General features: G+C 32.2%; 1 protein-coding gene across 1 annotated transcript; it reads left to right on the plus strand.

Annotated features, from left to right (window-relative positions):
- The first annotated feature begins 1,761 nt into the window (after positions 1 to 1,761).
- On the plus strand, positions 1,762 to 20,708 carry LOC137924240 (alpha-tocopherol transfer protein-like). The gene is made up of 5 exons (XM_068767619.1): positions 1,762 to 2,030; positions 14,831 to 14,990; positions 15,268 to 15,448; positions 16,129 to 16,320; positions 20,074 to 20,708. Exons 1-5 carry the CDS (start codon positions 1,883 to 1,885, stop codon positions 20,314 to 20,316), a joined length of 924 nt encoding a protein of 307 aa, XP_068623720.1. The 5' UTR covers positions 1,762 to 1,882; the 3' UTR covers positions 20,317 to 20,708.
- The last annotated feature ends 1,770 nt before the right edge of the window (positions 20,709 to 22,478 follow it).

Consider the following 22,478-nt stretch of genomic DNA (forward strand, 5'->3'; position numbering starts at 1 on the left):
ATTTTAAAAACCAAGGGTCTTATTAATCACTAGTCATAAAACAATGATTATAAAATATAATAAATAAGGAAAACCTGTTTAGTTTTTTACATCGTTAATTTGTGAAAATTATTCTAGTTGGTAACTTTAAGTGGCTGAACTATGTGTAACCTGTAGAACAGGAAATATAAAACCGCGGCAAATTTAAAAAATAAATTAGTTAAATGGACACCGGAGTCTCTTAAACTATAATACCATAAAATTTTCACAGTACTGTTTAGTGGCTTCTTGTGATAATATTTTAGCTTTTATAAATTATCATAACCTCGACCACGAATCGAACTCATGTTACGAATAAGAAATGACAAGTCATTATACTTAATGTAATGATTTTCGCGCAACATTTGTTGCCTTTTAATAGAATCAATAAAGAATGGTTTATTGATTCTATCAAATTGTCAAGGTTAACTATTCCCCCCATATACATATTGCGTCGTTTGCCATAAATAAGTACCAGCATAAGTTAGTTGTTGTTATTTGTTTTTGAGTTTTCTTTTCTACAACCACTAATTAATTAATGAAGAATTATATATTATTTTAAAATTTAGTTGGGAGTATCATTATCACTCCTCTCCGCTCTACTTTATTATGATCTCCATAGGGAGGAACAAAAACAATTGAAAAATCGATTCAAACCATGTTTATTAATTGGTTTTCTTTTTCAATCTATTAATAATGACATCAAAACCAGCCAGACACAAATAGTATTATGTCTTAATATAATACTGTTATACTTAGTCTGGCCATAACTACTGTTATTATTAAAAATAAACAAAATATTACTTTTGAATTTAGACATCTGACATTTCCAAAAATTGTTTATTGAGTATTTATTTTCGCGCCAATATAATGTAAATTATTTTGTGATGTTAAAATGGAGGGAGGTGATAAAGAGAACCGAATATTAATAATATATATACATATATATATATATATATATAAATGTCAGACCTTTTTTGTCACAGAGGAGGTTTTATTGTAGCCATCAATAACTCGATATGTATACATTTTATTTATATTATATACACATATTAATATATTAATATTCGTGTCTTTAGTTTTCGGAAACGTTTGTATATGGTACAAGGGAAAAACTAAAAAAAAAAATATATATTAGTCACCTTTTTATAACATATAATAGTTGGTAAGAAAAGGAAAAAAACAAATCCTACTATATTCATAAGTTTTTTTAAAAAGCAACATGGAAGAAAGAATAAAAATATTAAGACAAATATTGGGCAATGGTAATAAAAAATTAAAACCATGTTGCGGAAAAAATCAAAGACTAATTATGATTAAAACTCCTGTATGGAAAGTTTCTGAATGTGATTTGTACAAAATACATCTATAAAAATAGTTGTCATGGTGCTTCATTATGGTAAAATTATAACATAGTACAAATTTAAATATGCAGTAATAATAATGTCACGATGCTCGTATAATGGTGACACACTGCGACGTCAACAAAAACAGTTTACCTTAGCAAAATCTAAACACCGATGTAGGACAAAAATACATTTGAAATTCAGACACGTAATACGAAGAAGTTTGGTATTATTTTTATTTTCGTAATCATGGAATAACTTTTTATTACATTTCGTTAATTAAAACTTGTTTTTATTGCATTAACTGAAATTGACGTGTTGTTTTGCTCTCGGTCTAATAAGAAATAAGGATCTGTTTGCTTTGTACGTATTAACGGTGGCATGTTTATAAAAAGAACTTTATACTATTCGCTCACAGTTCTCTTCTGACTTAGCACGGCGTGCTAGTATCACGGGTGAAATAATTTAATACAAATATTTTATATACTAAGTTTGGCTAGTCTAGTTTTGTGTGTAAAATGGCGTTCCTTGAGGGACCATCGCCTAAGCAAGCGGAAATAATCAAGCAAGAATTAGGCGAAGGCACTGGTGATTTAGAGCGGGGGGTCCGAGATCTTCAAAGTATGTGTGCAGCCTCCCCGTATCTACCTCAACCTGAAATCGTGGGTATGAAAAATTTATTTTTTATTTTATGAGATCAAGTTATTTCAAAGCATATTATGACTAAAATACTTTGTCAATTCAAAAATAAATTTTTAATCTATAATTTCAATTTAAACAGCCCGACCTTTGCTAATATTAATAACTATCACGACCAACTTTTCAGTAAACTCACGCTTTAAAACTTTTAATAGAAAAAAACATTCAATTATACGCATAAAAATGGGCTAACAATAATAATAAAAGGAATATTATTTATAATATATGAACAATGTTAAATACTTGGTTCATTACGACTGGAATTATACAAATAAAACTTTATTCATAATATAATCACGGCAAATTTAAATCTTAGCATACAAATAACACAAAAAAGAATATTTAATAATACTTAAGGTGGACAAATTAATTTATTTTTGAAAATCAATGTATTAATAAAAAAAAACTGTTTTCGACAATACGAATGTAAGAGAGAAAATTAAGATAATGGTTAATAAATTACTTTCCCAAATTTAGAAATATCCAATTGTGAGATGCTAGTCATATACTTTAAATAGAAAATTGATCATAATATTTATAAATAATTGCTACAGTTAAATAAAAAAATGCTATTCATGTAATAATTCAAATTTTATTACCATGAATTTCTTATATGTAATAATGCACTTATATTTAATTACTTATTAAATAACCTGTATCTAAATGCTATAATGCGTCTCGCTTACATATTACATAGATCGTTAATTTTCTTGAATAATTAGTTTGGATTTTTATTTATTTATGTTCTGTCTAAGTCGTCATAAGTAATCATTAATTCTGATCACTACACGACTCCGCAAAACTATTATTTTTTTGTAATAATTCTATAACTCAGGCGATTTTAAATTTATTTTGTTAAAAAGTAGACTAATATATCTTCGAAGTTATTTATTTAAGATTGTACGTTTCCACGCATTTGTCCTTTGTATTTTCTTGTTAATAAGCTGCCTGTTATTTATTGCTGCTAATACAATTCCGATGCTCCACTTCATTCCACATAGTACTTTTTTCAAAGCTGGTTGCGAAATAAGGCAAAAGATGTCAATTAATGAAAAAAAAAGTTTGTCTTATTTTACTGCTTGGATCTACTACGAGTATTACATAAACATTGTAAATCGATGTCGAGAATAGTAGATCTGGTCTGACCAGCGTATCGTACGTCGCCCTCTTGACTATATGGTTTACGAACATGTAAATAAGTAGTCTATTACGAATTAAATTATTACCAGTAATAAGGTTTTTGTCGGGCCCATTTACTATGCTATTAAGAGCGATATATAGTTGTTTAATTTCTGTATCCTGTTACAACATATGTACATCTACTAGGTGTTTAAATGTGGTTGAATTCTACGGGCCATCTCTTCGTTTTTAAATGATGCAAATTCTTTGAACACTTTTTTTTATTTGTAAATACTGTTTTGCGCCGCCGGCACCAGCCATGATGGCGGACTGACAAAACGGAGCAGCCGATATTATTCCCCGTTTCGCCGCTCGTAATAAGGCGCGATACTATTTCGGTAATAGACTAGTCAAGTAATTAAACTATTACGAAACTTTTATATCAAAACAGTAACGGTTATTTGGCTCCATAAACTTCAGGGTGCCCTTCATCATGTTTAAGGCTAATTTCTAGAGGCTTATGACACCTATATCTCAAAATAGTGCAGGAGCTATGCTGTGCTACAATTTATCGTTTTATATCTAGTATTAGAAGTATTGAGCTAATGCGCTATCTGTTCTATTTCTTCTTCGTCTTAATAATCTTCTAATAACAACTGATTAAGCCAAAAACATCCTTAATAGGTACTTTCCAAACCCGAGCCAGTTGGCCTCTCCGGTGCCATAGCCCCAAGTCACTTCATGGAGTGACACAGTGACTTAAGAGCTTCTCAGCTCCCAAGGAAGCCAAAGAGTAAAGAGTACTGCTCTAAATCTCGTGAACTTGTAAATACAAATAAAATGAAATTGCTAGTTTTCGATCCCAAGCATTGTGTTCTGCGTAAATTTCTATTATAAAAATCACTCATCATCATTTCAACCGTGGGATGTCCACTGCTGGACGTTAGCCTTCCCAGTAGATTTCCAATAGAAGAGCTTCGAAACGACTTGCTTCCGTAGTCTTACGACGATCTTAACAAGGTCGTGTTTCCTCGCGAGTACACATTCTGCGCATTTTGTTTATTTTTTTAAAGCACAGTAGCCATCTTTCGTGGGCTATGTAGCCTGCTTACTGCCACATCATCTTGTCAATATCACTCATTATTAGGTGAACGCCATCACTTTTGACTATTAGAAAGAATAAATTTGTCTTTATTTTCTATTGTATCTTAGTTGGTGAGATCTACTAACATAAAACTATTATAATAGATACGCTATAGCGGAATTATGTAAATCAATAGTTGTTTGCCTCGGTCATCTAACAAGTATTTATTGAGAATTGTTATTAACAGTCCCTAGGAAGTGAGACCATTATCGACTACGGTTAATCAAATTTACGATGGATATGCGCATATTTAGATGAAATTTTAAAATTTTGAAATAAGTATGAAAAAAAAGTTATCGTAAAATAGGTTTTTTTATAAAAATAAAAGGAAATTATGGTCGTACGCATAGTTTATAATAGGACTGCTCAAAATTTGAAGATTTTTGCACGTCGCAAATAAATACATATTTATAAGGAAAGAAAAAAGATGTATTTTTTTTACAAAAATGCAAATTTTTTATTGTAATAAAATAGTACAATAATTTAAAATTTACAAACATTTAGGAAAGAAGTCAATTTTTGAAAATCCTTCAAAAAGCGGCAAGTGACTCGTGAGCCTCGATTGCCTGTAGATTCCAATTTTCTAATCCTCCTTTAACTTTGCGCGCCAAAATAATTACAATTTTTTTCTGCTTACGAGATATTCAGTTTGTTCAATCATACGTTCGCGATTTTTTTTACTTTGATTAATAGCAAAAAAAGTATTCACCATACGAATAAATGGGACATTCGTCCATACGGCAACCGACCATGTGTGTTGATATACTCTGTTGAATGAAAATGGCAGGTTATGTAGAATAAGAATGATTATTACGATTGTTGTAACTGACATACCTACATTGATATTCATTGTTGTGTAAGCTCATGACATATTACAATCGATTAAAGTTCAATTTATTTAACATGCGTAACGCATAAGTCATTATAGACTTGAGTATGTATAAGTTATGCACCTCAGGGGAGCAACGACTGGCAATACTTGTTTGTTGGCAACATTTACATTTATAGACGGGAGCGAGTTCTTGTTACCTACACATTATATGTTGTTTACTACGATTCATAAAATTGAAAGATTGTATATGTTATGTTGCGGTATCGTTTGGACTTTGACTATATGATCATTTCATATGTGGAAAATTCAGTACAGGACATAGGCTTCCTCCGTAGGTTACCAATTGATCGATTGGAATCGCCTACATCCAGCATCTTCCACAGACATAAAAAGATCGTACATCCACTAACTCTTCCACTGCGCTTGCCGGTCCTTGGTCTCCACTTTAGAACCTTAAGGCTTGTACGACTGCCCACTGTAACTTCGACTCAACGCCTATTCTTTATAATAACACATCAATCAGATCATAGAAATACTTACACCATTGGGTAAATTTGCAAACTCATCGTACTATTAAAGACCAAAAATATATTTTTAAACATCTCAATAATCACATCTAGTGCAACGACCTGTTTAAATTATAAATGTGCGTGTCTCTCACATAATTAAATTCTCGCTACGGCTTTGGAAAACATTCGCTATATGTAAGACATCATAAAATGTATATACATAATGAAATAGCGACTGTTGCCGAAGACATTGATATCTTCAAAAATATCTTGCCTATGTTTAGTAATGTATTTTGTTCATTCTAATTTATTTCATTTTATTTGGCAATTTTACGGAATTTTTTTAGCTACCAGTTTAAAAATAATAAGCTTCCCTACATCATCTACAGCGTGACTGATTATAGTCGAAAAATTTTAAAGAAGTAAATATCAGGTGTTTTGTGTGGTGGCTCATTTGCTGTCAATTATTGTATGATACTCCCAAGAACAGTGGGGCCACCAACATGTGTCACAACACAGACTAGACAAACTCGTGTAAGAGGGCCGCTAGAAAGAAAAAACCTAAGAAAGTATGAAACTTCAACATCGAAGGTTACAGAAGCAGCCAAAAACTACGGCAACAACGACGGAACGAGTACTGCTCCGCCCAACACCACCCGGAGGAACGAAGATACAGTTTACCCGAGTCACATACACGCCACATAACATTCAAGTGGTGTAAGCACACAGGCTCTCATAGTGGCAGAAAGTTAAAATTTAGCTCGCGGATTGGAGCCCATGTGGAGCTGTGACCGACAAAGCTGTAACAGCCGCACAATGTGCGCTAACCGCGCCGTCACTTAATAGAAACTAGAGAGAGAGAGAAGGATCGTAGGATAGACAAAATTCAGTAGTATCCGAAATTATAAATAACGTAATAATAAAGTAACAAAAAGCCTTAAAATTTTCGGATTGGTACCTATTAAAATTAATAATTACTATCTGTCCTCGCAGATTTTTTACTGCCAGAAGTTATTGGCCAGTCGCATACTAATATTAAAATAAATTAATGTTACATATTTCAGAGTGATTACTTTATATCTTTCTAACCAATCAACCTGTATGTAAGTATTTACCCACCTATATACCACTATACCACCTTGTACAAAAATTATAGATATTTTAACATTACAATTAAGACTCATTTATTTTCGTTATATTTTTTCTCTCTCCTGATTCCCTTAATTGAGCATCTTTGGTTACAGACTTGTAATTTTTTTGATTATTATATTAAAAGTAAGTTATACATGCTAAAGTTGATTATAGGTATAATTTGCCGCCCATGGGCCCAAAACGTTTTACCGCCTCTATTTAGAACCATTTAGAAATTAATATTTTTTACTCGAGTTAAAACTGCTTACCCACTAGGGTAAGCGGTTTTAAACCAAAAAAATATACCTGATATATATGATGTGAATCCTAACTTATATCTAGGTTAGGTTAGGTTAGTTAAGTTCTTCGGTCCCCCGTTTAGCGCAGAGGGCGACCACCGGGGGGGGGGGGGGTTTAGTGGGTAGGAATCCCACATACCCCTGTCCTCCCCCCAGAGGCAGGGTATCTTGAATACCGGAAGATTTCCCCCACCGATAAAAAAAAAAGGTTAGTTAAGTCCTTAAAAATCTGCAGCCTTGGGCACGTTTATGTCGCCCATGCCTAAATCCGGCACTGAACATTTTAATATTAACGAATTAGTTATACGTATTATTATCTATTGTTAACACCATATTAATAATAAAAAATGGAAGAATCCAATTCTTATCTTTAAATCTTCAACTTTTCAAGGTACACATGTGAGAAACAATTTTTTAAGTAAATTGAATGCAAAAAAATGGATTTCACAAAAACGTTAAACTCGAACAATGGAAAATTTTATTTAAAATATTAAGTCATAATATCGTATTTGTCTCTATCGCGGAAACTAATGACCAATGTAGCTTTTAAGCATAAATCTGCTGGGAAGTGATCCGCTCTATCGACAACAATGCAGTCTTTCTCAGGCTCTTGAAATATCACGTTTTGCTCTGCGTTGGTTCGATATAAAAAAGCAGTAAATATGGATACATTCATTGTTTAAATACCTATTTTTTTAAGAATTCAGAGGAACTTTTTGTATAAATAAAATGTTATTTTAATTATTAAACCCTTTTTTGCAAGTTACAGCAGATGCATTCGTAAATAATAAAGATAAAGTTAGTTTTTGTGCGACGCAGTGGTTATTTAACGGTTGGAAAGGTTTGAATTTTATTAAAAATCGTAAAAAATTAAACTTTGTAATAAAGGATACAAATTACTTGTGAGGACTAACATAAACCAAATGTGAAGTATTTCGTCATCTAAAAGGCTGCTTTAGTCTGACTATACTAACTGGTTTAGCCGAGGTTCTGCTCTTTCAGGTACATTTGAATACTAAACACGTATTGAGTTTCAGTCTAATCAGGGGCATTATCTAGGAGCGGTTGAATTATAGGTATAAAATTAAAAGAGTCATTCCATGGAGCGTTTGCATCATCTTTGCGACTACATATTCCTGTGAGACGTAATAAGCCAGAGCCTCGATAGCTACTCTATCGAGTTTAGTTACAAATATAATTGTTCGTATTAACGCCCTTAATGTATTAAAGAAGTTTGGCCTTAATGGCAAGTTGGCAGGTTTTCTAAGTGCCATGGGGAAGGCTACGCTTGATATTACTCTATGAAATCAAATCAAGAATGAGGAGATCCGTAGACTAATGAAACTAACCGGTATAATCGTTAGCGCAAAGAACAGATTGGGAATTTAAAGTTCTGCAGTGAAGTAGAGACAAGGTGGACGACGGACGAAGAACATTGGAAGACGCCGGGCGCACGTTTCTAACCTTTCCTATTAGAAATGTGGTGTGGTAGGGAAGCTTATATCCAGCATTGGACATTCGAAAGTTGAAATTATGATGATGATTAAACAAGTTTACAATATAAAAGAATATAATTAATACTATGTGTATATAAAATAAATATGATAGATTGTTGTAAACAAATCGTTTTAACGCGATTATAGGCTTTAATTAGTAATTTATTTAGAAAAGAATTTGAGTTGTAGTAAGGTGGTTAATGTCGATTATCAGATGGGGGTCTGCCTTAGTAAAATGCCTTATCGTTATAATATTACAAAGAGTATAATTAAAAATACGAAACCTCGTTTTCTAATGCGATTATTCTTTTCTTAGACCATGTCAATAGCCACAGAGACAACGCGCAACTATGAATCATCTTATCATTGACCTGTTTACTTATAAATTCAATTTATCATACCGCCGTAAATTATTATTATTGTTTCCTTTTTAACTTGATGTAAATGCTATGAATTAATTGCATCGAGTAATTTATTAACAACCAGGCGAGAAGTTATTTCTATGTTTTATTTGGTATTTTTATTGGCTCCTGCTGTTGGGGACATTCGTACCCCTATTTTGGTTTGGGACAGAGTTTTTATTCCCCTTTTATTAATTTTTTCAAACCCTTTTTTATTTTTATGCTTTTCTGTCATTCCTCTTAAGATATCCATTCTTTCATTCAACGATTTTACTTTCATTTTTTTCCATTCTATTTTCTGTTCATTCATAGCCTCGTTCCTCACATGTCACATAATTATCACATTTGTATTAAGTAATCATATGATATTTGTACAGATCACCATTTTTTTTGGTTTGTTTTTTTTTCTTAACGTTTAATTCACCCCTTGTTTACTCGGTATGCCACCAAGTAATCAGGCGGTAGAATTCGAATTTACCCCCCCATATGTATTTGTTTCATTTATTTTTGTGACATCCATCTCTATCCTCCTGCAGAACTCGAGGAACGCTAGCCTATCGTTGTTAACTAGGCGTCTGTGTAAGTGAGGCGATGTTGTCCACGCTTATTTTTTACTTACCTGGCAGTCGGAGTCGTATCAAAGGCCTCCAAATGCGGGACAGTCAACCACCAGATGCACCATGGTCTGGTTCACGCCAAAAAAAATTATTTAACAGATCCTGTCATTGAAAAAGACTATGTTTATCCACGACTGGGTAGTTTGAATTCTCTAATTGTTACTTTTTCTTATTAGTTAAGCTTCGTAAAACGAGGACAATATTTCAAATCATTTTTAGTATATGTCAATTACACCTTTAGTACTGAAAGGTCTTGTTCAACAACAACTTATCTTGATATTTATAATTGTCGTTTAAACGATGGCTTTTTTAACCGTAAGGCAAATTTAATTTTTATTTTATTAAAATAGATCCGGATAGTTGTTACAATTGAATAAAAAAATAAGCTTTACATGTTAATGTGAAATAAATTACACAGCTAAATAGACGTAAAAACTAGAAACGCAAATTAGAAAAAGGGTAATACGTGAAAGTAACAAAAGATTAGAAATTTCGAAGAACTACATATTTCGATGTCCAAAAAATTCTATTAAGCAAAACTACTTCTTCTGGAATACAACCTTATAATTCACACTTTATGCATTCATTATGAGAATTGCTACTCCTCATAAACAAAGTAATGGTATATCAAGCATTTATCAATGATATAACAAAATTTGTCATAAGTTCTTGGACAGCACAGATCTATAATTGCTATTTCTAGAACTGCGAAGTAACACAAACATCCGAAAATTCTCATCCAAAATACCGCAATGTCTGAAAACTAAGCTCTTGCCTTGCCACCACTGTATGTTGTATTTTATACTGTTGTGTATTGTATACTCTATGTTGATAATGACTTATGAATCTTTGAAGTGATCGTTAACAATGGGCCTTATAAGATGGCTCAATGTCACCCAGAGAGCAACGAAGAGAGCTATGCTCAGAGCTTCACTGTGTGACCGAATCAGGAATCATCTCTCTGCTCTTCTGAGTGCAATCGATGGCCGTTCGAGTGGCGCCCATGAGCAGGTACATGACGACATAGTCTAGGATATACAGAATGCAGGCAACGCTGGATGGATCATCATGACAATCTTTAGGGAGGCATATGCCTTGCAGTGGGCGCCGATCGACTGATATAATAATGATAATATTGAAGTAACACAATAGCGTTCACTCCATTTTAGAATGTACTTATACATAAAATAAAGCTAAATTAACTACTTGTTATTGCATTTTAGTCTAGAACATAAATAACAAGATACATGTGTTCCGGGCATAAAAATACGTTAGGTTATATAATCGATTCTACGTTTTTCTGGCAAAACGATGACTTTTGTAAACTATTTGCATCGAGTTGCGATTCTAATTCAATGTACGTTGCGCATCGCAATGTTTATCGTGAACTTTTTCTCATTTTGTATTCTTAAAGGGAATTACTTTCGCAATGCTGTGCAATATATTAATTGTGGCAACGTATTACGAAATCAAATGGATTGTTTCGAATTGTTTTGTCCGCTAAGTACAAACTACATGAGTTTTTTTTTTTCTGGATCACCTGCAAAGAAAGTAATGAAACATGAACTAGTTGAACAATTCGTTTGGACATGTCACTTTAAGAAAAACCTTACCACAGGCTTAACATGATTGTTATAAAAATGGAAATTGGAATTATTTTAAAAATCAAGGCTTAACTTAAATTTTAGACTTTAATCATTTATAACAACGAAATTCTTGGTTTTTTTATATTTATTGTTAAAACTTAAGAGATAATTTTATTTATAAAATGAGATAAAAATCAAAAGATCGCTTGCGACTTTACTGGCCACCGTTCTTGAACTACTTATGATGAATCAACTATTAATGAACTTGTTATATAGATAATTTTCCTTGTCATTGTTTGAAGTGAAGAGATGAACAGAATAAAGAAAAATATTTAAATAAAAATAAATGTTCATATTTCTAACAAACTTAAAATAACAATTTTGCTAGTGTTATATTATTAAGATATTAAACAGGTGACAAAAGTGATGAAAATTAAATTGTGGTCTAAAGTCGACAGCATAAAGCAAACAATTCAATGTAACTTAAATATAAATTGTTACTTTATAGAAAAAAATACATAAAATCTGTATCTAAATCTGACAAAATAACTTTTTCTTATGTTTTGTGTTTTCGCACCAATGTTATGTAATACATGAGGGTCATGATGACTTTAGAATTCCAGTGAAGTAAAAAGATAAGCAAGGAACACATCGCCTCACTAATAGGAGATAACAACGACAGGACAGTGTTCCTCGAGTTCTGCAGGACGATACTGAAGGGTATCACAAAAATTAATAAAACCAAAACAGGTCTGGTAAGCCACCAAGTAAACAGGGGATAAAATTAGAATTAAACGTTAAGAAAAAAAAAACATAAAGCAAAAAAATGGTGGTCTGTGATAAATAGTAATAAATATCATATTATAAGGATGAGAAAAATGTAAAATAGCATAAACAAATATACAAATGTGTTAATTCTGTGATATTTGAGGAACGAGGCGAAGAAGGGAGGCGATAAATGATCGGAAATTAGTATGGAAAAGAAAGAAGGTAAATTGTAGAGTGAAAGAAGAGGAAAGATAGATCTTACGAGGGAATGACATAAGAGCATAAAAATAAAAAAGCATCTCAAAAAATTAATAAAAGAGGTATAAAAACCCTTCCAAATAAGATAGAGGCACGAGAGGTCCCCAATAGCGGAGGCAATAAATAAAAATATTTTTTATTTATGGCCTCCGCTATTCGGGTGACAAACAACGTATGCCGAAGCCTCTTGTCAGAGGCTCGAGCGTCCATGACTTCCCACGCGATCCAACGGTTTGAATTCCCAATACAAATACCATTAATATAAACAGCATTTGTTTAAATTTACTGCAGAAGAGATCTTATCCTGATACTATTTTATTCTGTACGTGTTCTAAACCCAATTACCTATTTTTTGTTAAACTAATTCTTATATTAAAGTTTCCTGTTTATTTCACCAATAATAAATACTTTCATTACTAATTCGCACTGAACTATATTACCTTCCCTCTGGTAGGATGAGCTCTGTATTCCAGCACTGACAATATTAAAAAAGTTAAATTAACAGTTACCAGTTTTATAATGTAAATTTAAGATTGTTGTTTATTACAAATGTTTTGATCACTCTTTAATTAATATATGTATGAAACAGCGATCGAACAAACGAGCTAAATGGAAAATTACCAAACATTAGAGGTATAGTACTAAATCAAGGTTTTGTTTATGTTATAACTTATATGTCTACCGAACTTAGCACAATAAAAAAAAACACTATACACTATTATTCACGAACTGGTGCACATTGAAATAATGTATTTTTACATTATCACCAACTTTTATTATATTAAAAAATGTTTTTTTCTTTTATTACAGTATAATTGGTATTCGTTAGATATATATTATACATACGTAACGATCGTGTAGAAAATATTATTTTTTAAATATTTTAAAAGTTATGTAATGTGATTGACAGCCAAATACACGAACTAGTTACATCCTGCATCTGCATAGTTGCATCCTGTAAATTCATTTTGAGAATCGGTTGGCCCACTGTAAGTTTTTCCATGGCGATTATTAATACAGCCACAGCTTCTTCCGGTTCTTGAAACAGTATTCTAGATAGGATCGTTTTACAAAACATGTGTAAATTTTAATAGCAATAATATTCAAAGAAATACAAATAATTAAATTTAAAAAATCCACACAATACTTTATTCGATAATGTGATCAGACAAATCGCTTGTGATAATACTAAAATTTGCTTAAAATTGTAGTTACTGTTTCACTAAACAATCATGAATTGAAAGAGAACCATGTAATTAATTGTATTTACAATTTTTGTTACATTAATTTTATTTGACAATATATATATTGATAGACAACTTTTAAACACTATAAATATATCTGGATACTCAGGAGGCGATCGAAACAAGTACCATTAACAAAATTGAGTAGCTATTGATGACCTCTGTATTAAAGAGTAATGCACACAGAGGTTCTATGGTTCTAAATAAGTAAGAAAAAATCATAAACAGTTAATGAAAGAGTAGTACGTATATTTAGTCTACGTCATATTCACGAGATACAAATGAGCTAATCAACACTAACGACTGAAATGCTTCCGTGTGCTGATCTGACAATTATAGTCGATAGAAGCATTGCTGGAGTTTCTTACGCCATTTCTTCTTCCATCATTAACGCTTTTCGAAGTTCTAGTAGTGTTATTAGCCGGGTAATAGCAACCGACCAAGTCGGATTTCGTCCTCCTCGGTCGTCCTTGTGTCCGAATGCTAAGAGGGTATTAACGATGAGTGTCAGCCCAAGTCGAAGTCCCCATGTGGGGCCTTTGAGCCTAGTGACTAGGCCTAGTGACCATGGAACATCCGCTGATGTGTTTATTTTTTGTGGCGCCCACTATTGGGGACCTCTCATTCCACCCCTATTTATTTGGGAACAAGGTTTTTTATTTCCTCAAAAAAATTATGACATTATTTTTTATTTTCTTTCTCATCTTCAATGCTTCTCAATGTTTATTTTTCTACTTTCTCTCATTCCATAATTCAATCTTTCTTTCCCTTCTATTCAGTTTCTCTCATCCCTCCTCAATAACTGTGATTTTGCAGTCTATTATTTAAAATGTTTTACTGATTTTCATTTATTATGTTTCTTAAAGTTATTTTTATCACAGATTTTGTTTTAAGTTACATTTTAATTTATTTCTACTATCATATTTCTACATAATAATAAACCTTCTGTGTTTACATGTTTAAGTTTTATTTCTTTTTGTTACTTTATTTGCCACGTTGATGTGATGTTAGAGCTCGGCGGCCTCACAGTCCGGTTAAGTAGTAGTATGTAGTGGTCCTCGACCTTCACTACCTTATAAAAAAATCTTAGGTTAGGCGCGCCACTTCAAATCCGCGCAATCCGCAAACCCCATTTGGGCAGCAGTAAAAGTCCGATTCAAAAAAAGCTGGTCTACTCAAAGAGAGCGCTTTATAACCGTGGTATAGTTTATTGCATTGTATCAATATTTTTTAACTACAGTATATATAATAATGTTCCGTTATTTCTGTTACAATAGAAATGAAAGTTTTTGATCATAGATTTTTAAATGCCTGAGGAGGTTTTAATTACCTTAATTATAGCTGTATTTTTATTTATCTTCAGACACAAATATACTGGAGCTGTTTGTACGAGGGTGCCGCATGGATCAAGAGCGTGCGCGAAAGAAATTCGAAGCGTTTTGTATTGGGCGCGCACGCAGCCGCGATCTCTACGAGTTTCGCTCTATAAGCGAGCCCCCGTTGAGCAATGTTCTCAAGTTCTTGTGAGTAATGTAATTAATTCGGTAATATTGAACTACCTACCACATTTGCCACAACTATTACAAAAACTGCTCTTATCCAAGTCAGGCTTAGCTGCGTGAACTTACCGATGTCTATACTGTTTTCATCACAATTTTATATGAGCCTTTGTTCTTTATAAAAATAACATTAAGTATTCTCCATATTCCAGTAATGCTACAACACTTTGAGTGTATTGCCTTCTCCAACATTAGCTTAACATTAAATACACTGCTGTAAAAATAAATTAAATATTTATAGAGACATCGCACCTCTGCCAAAGTTAACGGATGAGGGTCATCGGGTAACGATATTTCGAGTTCGTCCCAACTATCCAGAAGGTTTCTCTGATATAGCGGCTGTGGTGCGTGCTATCTTACTGGTGAGCGACGCGCGAATGCACGACGAAACACTTATAGCTGGTGACATCTTTATCTGGGAGGTATGTTGATAAATACTCAAATATCTAAAACAAAAACATAAAAAGTACTCCAAGGTAATAATCACAATATATATTAAGCTAATTCAGCCTAAGACATCCGTCCACAAGGGGCACCGCTGAATGCAGGCCGCTTCTGGTTGATCTTATTGGATGTTATTTTTTTATTTGATGAACAGCCTGGCTTATAATACGACAAGAACTTTGCTCTTTATTATTATTATTATTACACAAAAAAGAAAATCATTCTTTTATTATATCAGAAAGACTTTATAAAATATTAATAATAATATAGAAAACATTTCCTCCTCGACCATGTTATTTACATGTTGATTTAACATATCGAATCTGTAAACAAAAATTTTAATTCCATTAACATTTTGAGTTTCAAGACGGAAATAAATTGGAATCGCTTTGTTAAGATTCCATCATTAACATAAATTATAAATTAGCCGCTGATTTTCGTGAAATTATCATGTGTCATTGATCCTCACATTTCCTGAAAAACCAATTTCCTGTTTAAAAGCCTTACATCTTTTAAAACATGCTTTTCGCAGTGTATGACTTCACAAAGAGAAAGTTAGCTTAACTGTAAATAATAATGTTATTTTAGACGCTTTAATTTATGTTTACATTTGTAATGATTATTAACTGTGACATTTTGTTACTGTTTGTCATAACAGGGGTCCAATATACGTTCGTCGTTCGTTGCACGCATCGCAGCAGCTGCGAATGCGGTACGTCGTGCGATCCACCTCGCGCACGCTGCGTATCCGCAACGTTTACGTCAAATACACGTCGTCGGCGCGCCGCCGCTCATGGCTTCGTCCCTCAATTTTATCCGCTCATGTGTTAATGAAAAAATAAGAAATAGAGTGAGTACGAGCACTTACATTTAATGATAATATTCCAACTTATAACGCATTAGTCAGTGCATTAAAAAGCATTGAACCATTGTCCGCTGATCTAATCGTTCCTAATTCGCAGATGCTTTCGAAAGTATTAGGCGGACCGGAAAGTAAGTGGCCAACATTTGATTGTCATTTGGTAGCTCATTACGTACTTGTAAGACATTGTATACTAGAAAACAAAAGGTTTAGAAGAAGTAAAGATTAGAAATAAAAACTTGTTAAAAATTTAGTCGTTTGAAATTAACTTAAGTAAGCGACATTACTTTCTGGTCACCCTAATATTTTGTTAGTTGATCTTTATAAGATTGACTGTCAAACTGGAAACGATTTAATTAAGTTCCCGTAACTGGCGACAGACAATAATGACTCGCATTCTTAATATAAACGTACTGTAAAGCAATGGAAATGTAGTTATTAATGTCTGTGGCTTATGATCATATATCATACGCTGTGAAGTATAAAATAGTATCAAAATCAAAATCAAATATCAAAAGGCGTAGAACTACTAGTAGTAGGAGGATGTTTTCTACATCGTAAGGATATGAGGTGATGTCGGTCACAGTTTGTATATTTTAGCACCGTCCTGCTATGTGCTGGTCGAAACTTTTTTCTGCCTATTGTTTATTTAAGGATTCATCGTGTTTAAGATGAACTAGTATAGTACATCTTCGGCTAGAGAACTTAGGCATGGGCTATCACTCGATACTCGTTTACCATTCCGGTTCCAAACTCGGTAGTGCCGAACGGGTTCAACTAGTTTATATCGGTTTATAATAGTCAATGTATATTTAAAGTAAAATATATATTTTTACATTTTTGTTTGCAAACAAACTTCTTTGGACTGTCGCTAAACATGCCAAAAAAGAATGTATTAAGGTTATTATGTACAAAGGCTATAATTATTTTAAAGTGACTGATCGAACAAACTTATCCCAGCTCTGGGTAATCAATTCAGACCTTAATGAATTGAAAAAAGTTATTTAAAGAAATAATCCATGTTATTGATTTTCATACAACATACTTGTTTCTATTTTGTAAAGCGTAAATAAACAACGTTGATTCTTTTCGAACACTGGATCATGCCACGTGCTCTTATTATATATTTGTCGATGTATTAAGGGAGACCGGAAAGCAATGTTGTTTCTGTCGACATATTTTACAGAAAAACCGATTGATTTTTACCACTTCGGCATTGAAAATTTATATACTAGATGGTAAAAGGTTGTTGATAATGAAGGTATATTGTTGATTAAAATTAAAAACTCGATAAAAATGTAGTCGTGTGAATTTTATTAAAGAAAGCGACATTACTTTCCGGTCCTCTTAATACAAGCTAAAGCAAATAAAAGCTGCGTCGTAAATTGTATTTTTCTTCTCTAAAAACTTACAAAGTATTAGGAAACTTTAAAACAATATGAATGAAATCGGTAGACGTGGACCGAGATAAATAAATATAATACACTACATATATAACTTTAATACATTACATACACTTTAATAAATAGATAATATAAGTAGTAATTGCTTTGAGTAAAGGCTGCCTAGATTAAAAAAAAACTGTGATAATTAACTTGGTAATGCAATCAATATTATATATACACAACAGCCGCGTCCCGTAGACTTTAAAATACGTAAGCGGATATCATGTTGCAGCGATATAAACGTTATTACTGTCTGATTTAATTATGTTATTTTATTAATCCCATTTTGAATTATCAGTGGGTTGACTGAATGATGAAGACCGCCGATTGTGGCGAAGGCCAATGCCTTATAATGTGCGTCTATCGGCTGACATGACGATGAACGAATGTATCCTGAAGAAGAATCCCGAATGAAGATGAATCCTTTGTTTATTACTTGGGCTTTAAATGATATTTGTTAAGAATACCGCGCATTAGTTATTCATATTATTAAATTAGGAGGTTGGTATTGCCAATGACTTTGTTGGTGTAAACTAGTTTTAATAAACATCCGTAATATTCCATCACAGATCAAAACAAGTTTTTAATTGTTAAAGTCGAATCGTAATCGATCGATAAATAAACATTAATGCAGTGCGAACTACCGTTATGTAAAGTTTTTTTTTTTCTAATGTCTCAAATACCGATACAGGTTTTTAATTAGTCTGTCATGCTAAAATAGTCCAGGAAATGACAAGATAATGAGGCATTTGTCAGTGCTAACCACTGTTTTATTTATGCTTTAAATCATTATATTATATACGATAAAATATTATGACTGTGGTTATAAATCGTTTTGTTAGAAAAGTTTTGGCTGTGTCTACTTATTCGTTAGAGGGAAAACTTTGCTGGGAAAAAACTTTTCTCCGACGACCGTGTAGATACCGCTGTCTTTCCTAATATAAAATAATAAATGTAAAAAGGAAAAGTTGGAAATACGTACGTATAGATCGAACACAAGGTCCTATGGTACAAATAAGGTTAAGTGTCCTACCTGTGTAAGGGTCTAGATAATTCACATAACATAATATATGCAAAATATAGTATAGTTATTTATACTATACTACACTATATATCCCTATATTTACATACACTAAGGCTTGCAAGTTTCTTTACTATATTTTCTACAACTATTAACACGTGGTCTGTATGACTAAGAAAATTGAAATATGTTTGCGTTTCATTCACAAATATTTAACTGCATTCTTTACTTTACTTTATTGTTATAGGATACGACTCGCACCTTGCAAGGTGTTATTACGTATAAGATAGTGTTGCAATTTGTTTTTAGTTAATTAACAATATAACTATATTTTTTTTACCTGCACCTCTCAGCGTTGTCGTTTTATTAATTTTCGAATCAAATGTAAAGAAACAAAGTAATGTCAATTTGGTAATAAATGGATGTATTTAAAACAGGCACAAAATCGCGCCCGCACACGCAGACACGCAAACAGCTTTATCTAACTGACCGGAAATGCTGTACCGCACGAAAGGAAAGCGCGTATACCTATTATAATAATGCATGTTTTATCTTTTATCTGTGACTAGGTGTCTTCTATCCACTTCACAAACATAATGGACGCCACCGCATCCCGTCTTTCAGACGGAATTTGATGAAATCCGTTCTCAGCTGGCTTCTTTTCTGTAAAGAAATAGTATCTACCAAATTCAAGTCTTTAAGCTTTATGGTTTTAGAAATATCGTGATCAGTAATTACATACGGGGCAATATTCACATTGTAACGTTGTATTACAATAATAAAAAATAAACTGTTAAAGTACGTACATAATTAGACGTTGACCGTACTCCGTCTACTCTTAATTTGTCCGATTGCTTAAAACTGCTGAGATATATGCTGCCATATTTGCACGCGCGGCGTTGGGACGTTTCCGCAGAACCTTTCCGCGACACCCGTGCCGCTTGCTGACTTGGGCTCAATCGCCACATTCATATAACTTGAGGACGAGCTTCTTTAATTCTCCATTAATCTTTAAGTAACGCAGTTTTTAAAATTTTTAAGTTACTTTATTATATTAAATTTTAGAAACTGATCCAGAATTAGCTTCTGGGTAATTAATGATTAACATGACCTTATGATACTTTTGTTAAAAACATACAGACTATATCATTTTGTTATTTATTACATATTTCCAATTCATTGAGATCTATTTTCACCTTGAGGACAGGATTTACGGCGTTATTAATTACTCTTAAATTTTTCTTTTAAATATTAATTATAAAATCCTTTTGACAGTATTATTTTCATCAAAAAGTGGAAGATTTGTACGAACACTTGCCGGTGCGAATACTGCCCGCAGAGTGGGGCGGCGAGGAGGTATCCTTTGACGTCATCATGAAGAAATGGACGCAGCGCGTGGACGAACTGAGAGATTTCCTGCAGGACCTTAGCGAACTCTCCAATGTCACGGAGGAGCCACAATTGGATTCCGACATTTACGGCACCGTTGGTGCTTTTCGAAAACTTGAAATCGATTAGAAAATATTAATACTACTTTAATAGCTATTATAAAATAAAATTGGTGGATTATCTAAAGGAAATATATTTTAATATTTACATTCAAAAGTAGATAATAACTGATACGATATTTCTGGGTCATTGTAAGCAAATTTTCTGCCTGCCAAAATCTTTGCGGATATATATTTTTTGTATATAAAATACTTTGTTTGTATAATTTTTTAACGTACATCATACTATTCTTATTAAATGTAATAAGATTTGTTAAGTGTCATTAGATAAGACTCATCTACATAAAAATTTAGAAATGATATTAAATCATTTCTTGAATAGATAATGTGTACTATGTAAATCAAAGATCCATGTATATAATTTGTGAAATACAAATTATCTGAGTAGTTGTAATTTTATTTAGTTAATAAAGACAAGCCATTACAGGAGAGTTTTAATTTATACATTAAGGACTGTTTGTGCGAAGATTAAGATAAAAAAGAAGAAATCTTCATAACTCTGAATGTCAGATGAGGGAATGATGAATATTAGAGACTTTACTGGATTTTATGGTTCTCCCTGAGGTATTTTTATAAGTAATAAATATAGATGTAAAAAAATAAGTGAAACCTACGCAGACACCTTAGCATGAGATATGGCAAAGGAAAAGCAATATTTACTATTATAATAATTTACATTTGAATTTAAATGTTATAATTTAGCAAAATCATAATTTTTTACAAATATTGCCACCGCGATTTCAATAAAAATTATTGCTTTAACATTAATTATGAGCACAGGATCCGATGAAATTATTCGACTTTACAGTTGTCATTCTTATCTCTCAAGGACTCATATAATATCAAGAAAATTGTTTTGTAATATTAAAAATAGTCAAGATTACGATTATGCAGTAAATTTAATTTAGTTTGGTAAATTTAACTGTATTGAGAATGCACGAATTTTATCTATAACCATTAATTACTTTTTTCTTCTACTTCGTGATACTAATAATGTATCGTGATCGGACAAATCGATTTATTACACAGTTAAATAAAAAATATATACGTAATACTTATGAAACAATCACGAATCACTTTTTTTAAACGGACGTAAATTATCAGTTTCTAAAAACGTGCCTGTGTACATGTAATAAACTTTTACCGAAACGAGACATTCTGAAAAGTTTTACAATATATAAATAAAATACTGTAAAAAAATAGAATTTATAAGAATTAGTTTTTTTATTGTCTATGTGATATTTGATTTTGACGCATTTATAACATTATAAATGTTGAAAAGGCAATATTATTTATACCAAGATTTATAGCAACTTATTTATAGCAAGCCAATTATTTATAGCAACATTTTTAATTGTCAAAGTTTTAAATCATCTGTTTCTTTTATACATATTATGGTAGGGGAGGAACACAAACGAAAAGTTGTATGTCTCTTATTATCAAATATCTGCTAAGAGTTTTGTCATAACGTCTTCCTTTATCTCCGCTCGCAGACTTCAGAAGGAGACTAATACTTCCGTGCACACTACTGGTGACCCATCCACGCGTTGCTGTGTTTTATTATATATATAATAAGTTGATTCAATGCAGTGGCTACATGCAATTAATTTGGCAGAGTTAAAATTCAGAATTAAATGCGATTACATCGCAACATATACATCGTAACTTTGTAGTTTGAACCGTCGACAGATGGCAGTAGTTGTTGGTACAAAGAATGAGTAACTATAATAGCGTAGTACACGTAAAAGAGGCACCGCGCGGTAGAATCGACATTAAAAAGTCTATAACGATACTATATATAAATATATATATATATAATAAAATATATATATTTTTAGTTACAACATATAAATCAATGAATTACAAACATAGGTCATATTTGTAATGTATTGATTTTTCAATCGGTACTAAATAATTGAGATTAACATCATCGTTCGTTTTTAATTTGTAACTGTTACATTTTATAAAGATATAGTGACACTAAATTTACACAAATTTGATTGCTTAATAGATTTTTGAAAAAGTCGTGCATCATAGATTTAAATTTTGAAATAATGCCTAAAACTAGTAAGTTGAATGTTTATGGAGACTTATAAAACAGCTATACATTTTTGGGTTATGGTCGGCCATAAATGTTTGCTCTTGTAGTTTTTTGTTATTATAAAGGGTTAA

Source organism: Battus philenor, unplaced genomic scaffold (assembly GCF_028537555.1).
Source record: "Battus philenor isolate CCGP_79_NKW_IND1 unplaced genomic scaffold, ilBatPhil1.0.hap1 SCAF_23, whole genome shotgun sequence".
In the NCBI taxonomy this organism is placed as follows: domain Eukaryota; kingdom Metazoa; phylum Arthropoda; class Insecta; order Lepidoptera; family Papilionidae; genus Battus; species Battus philenor.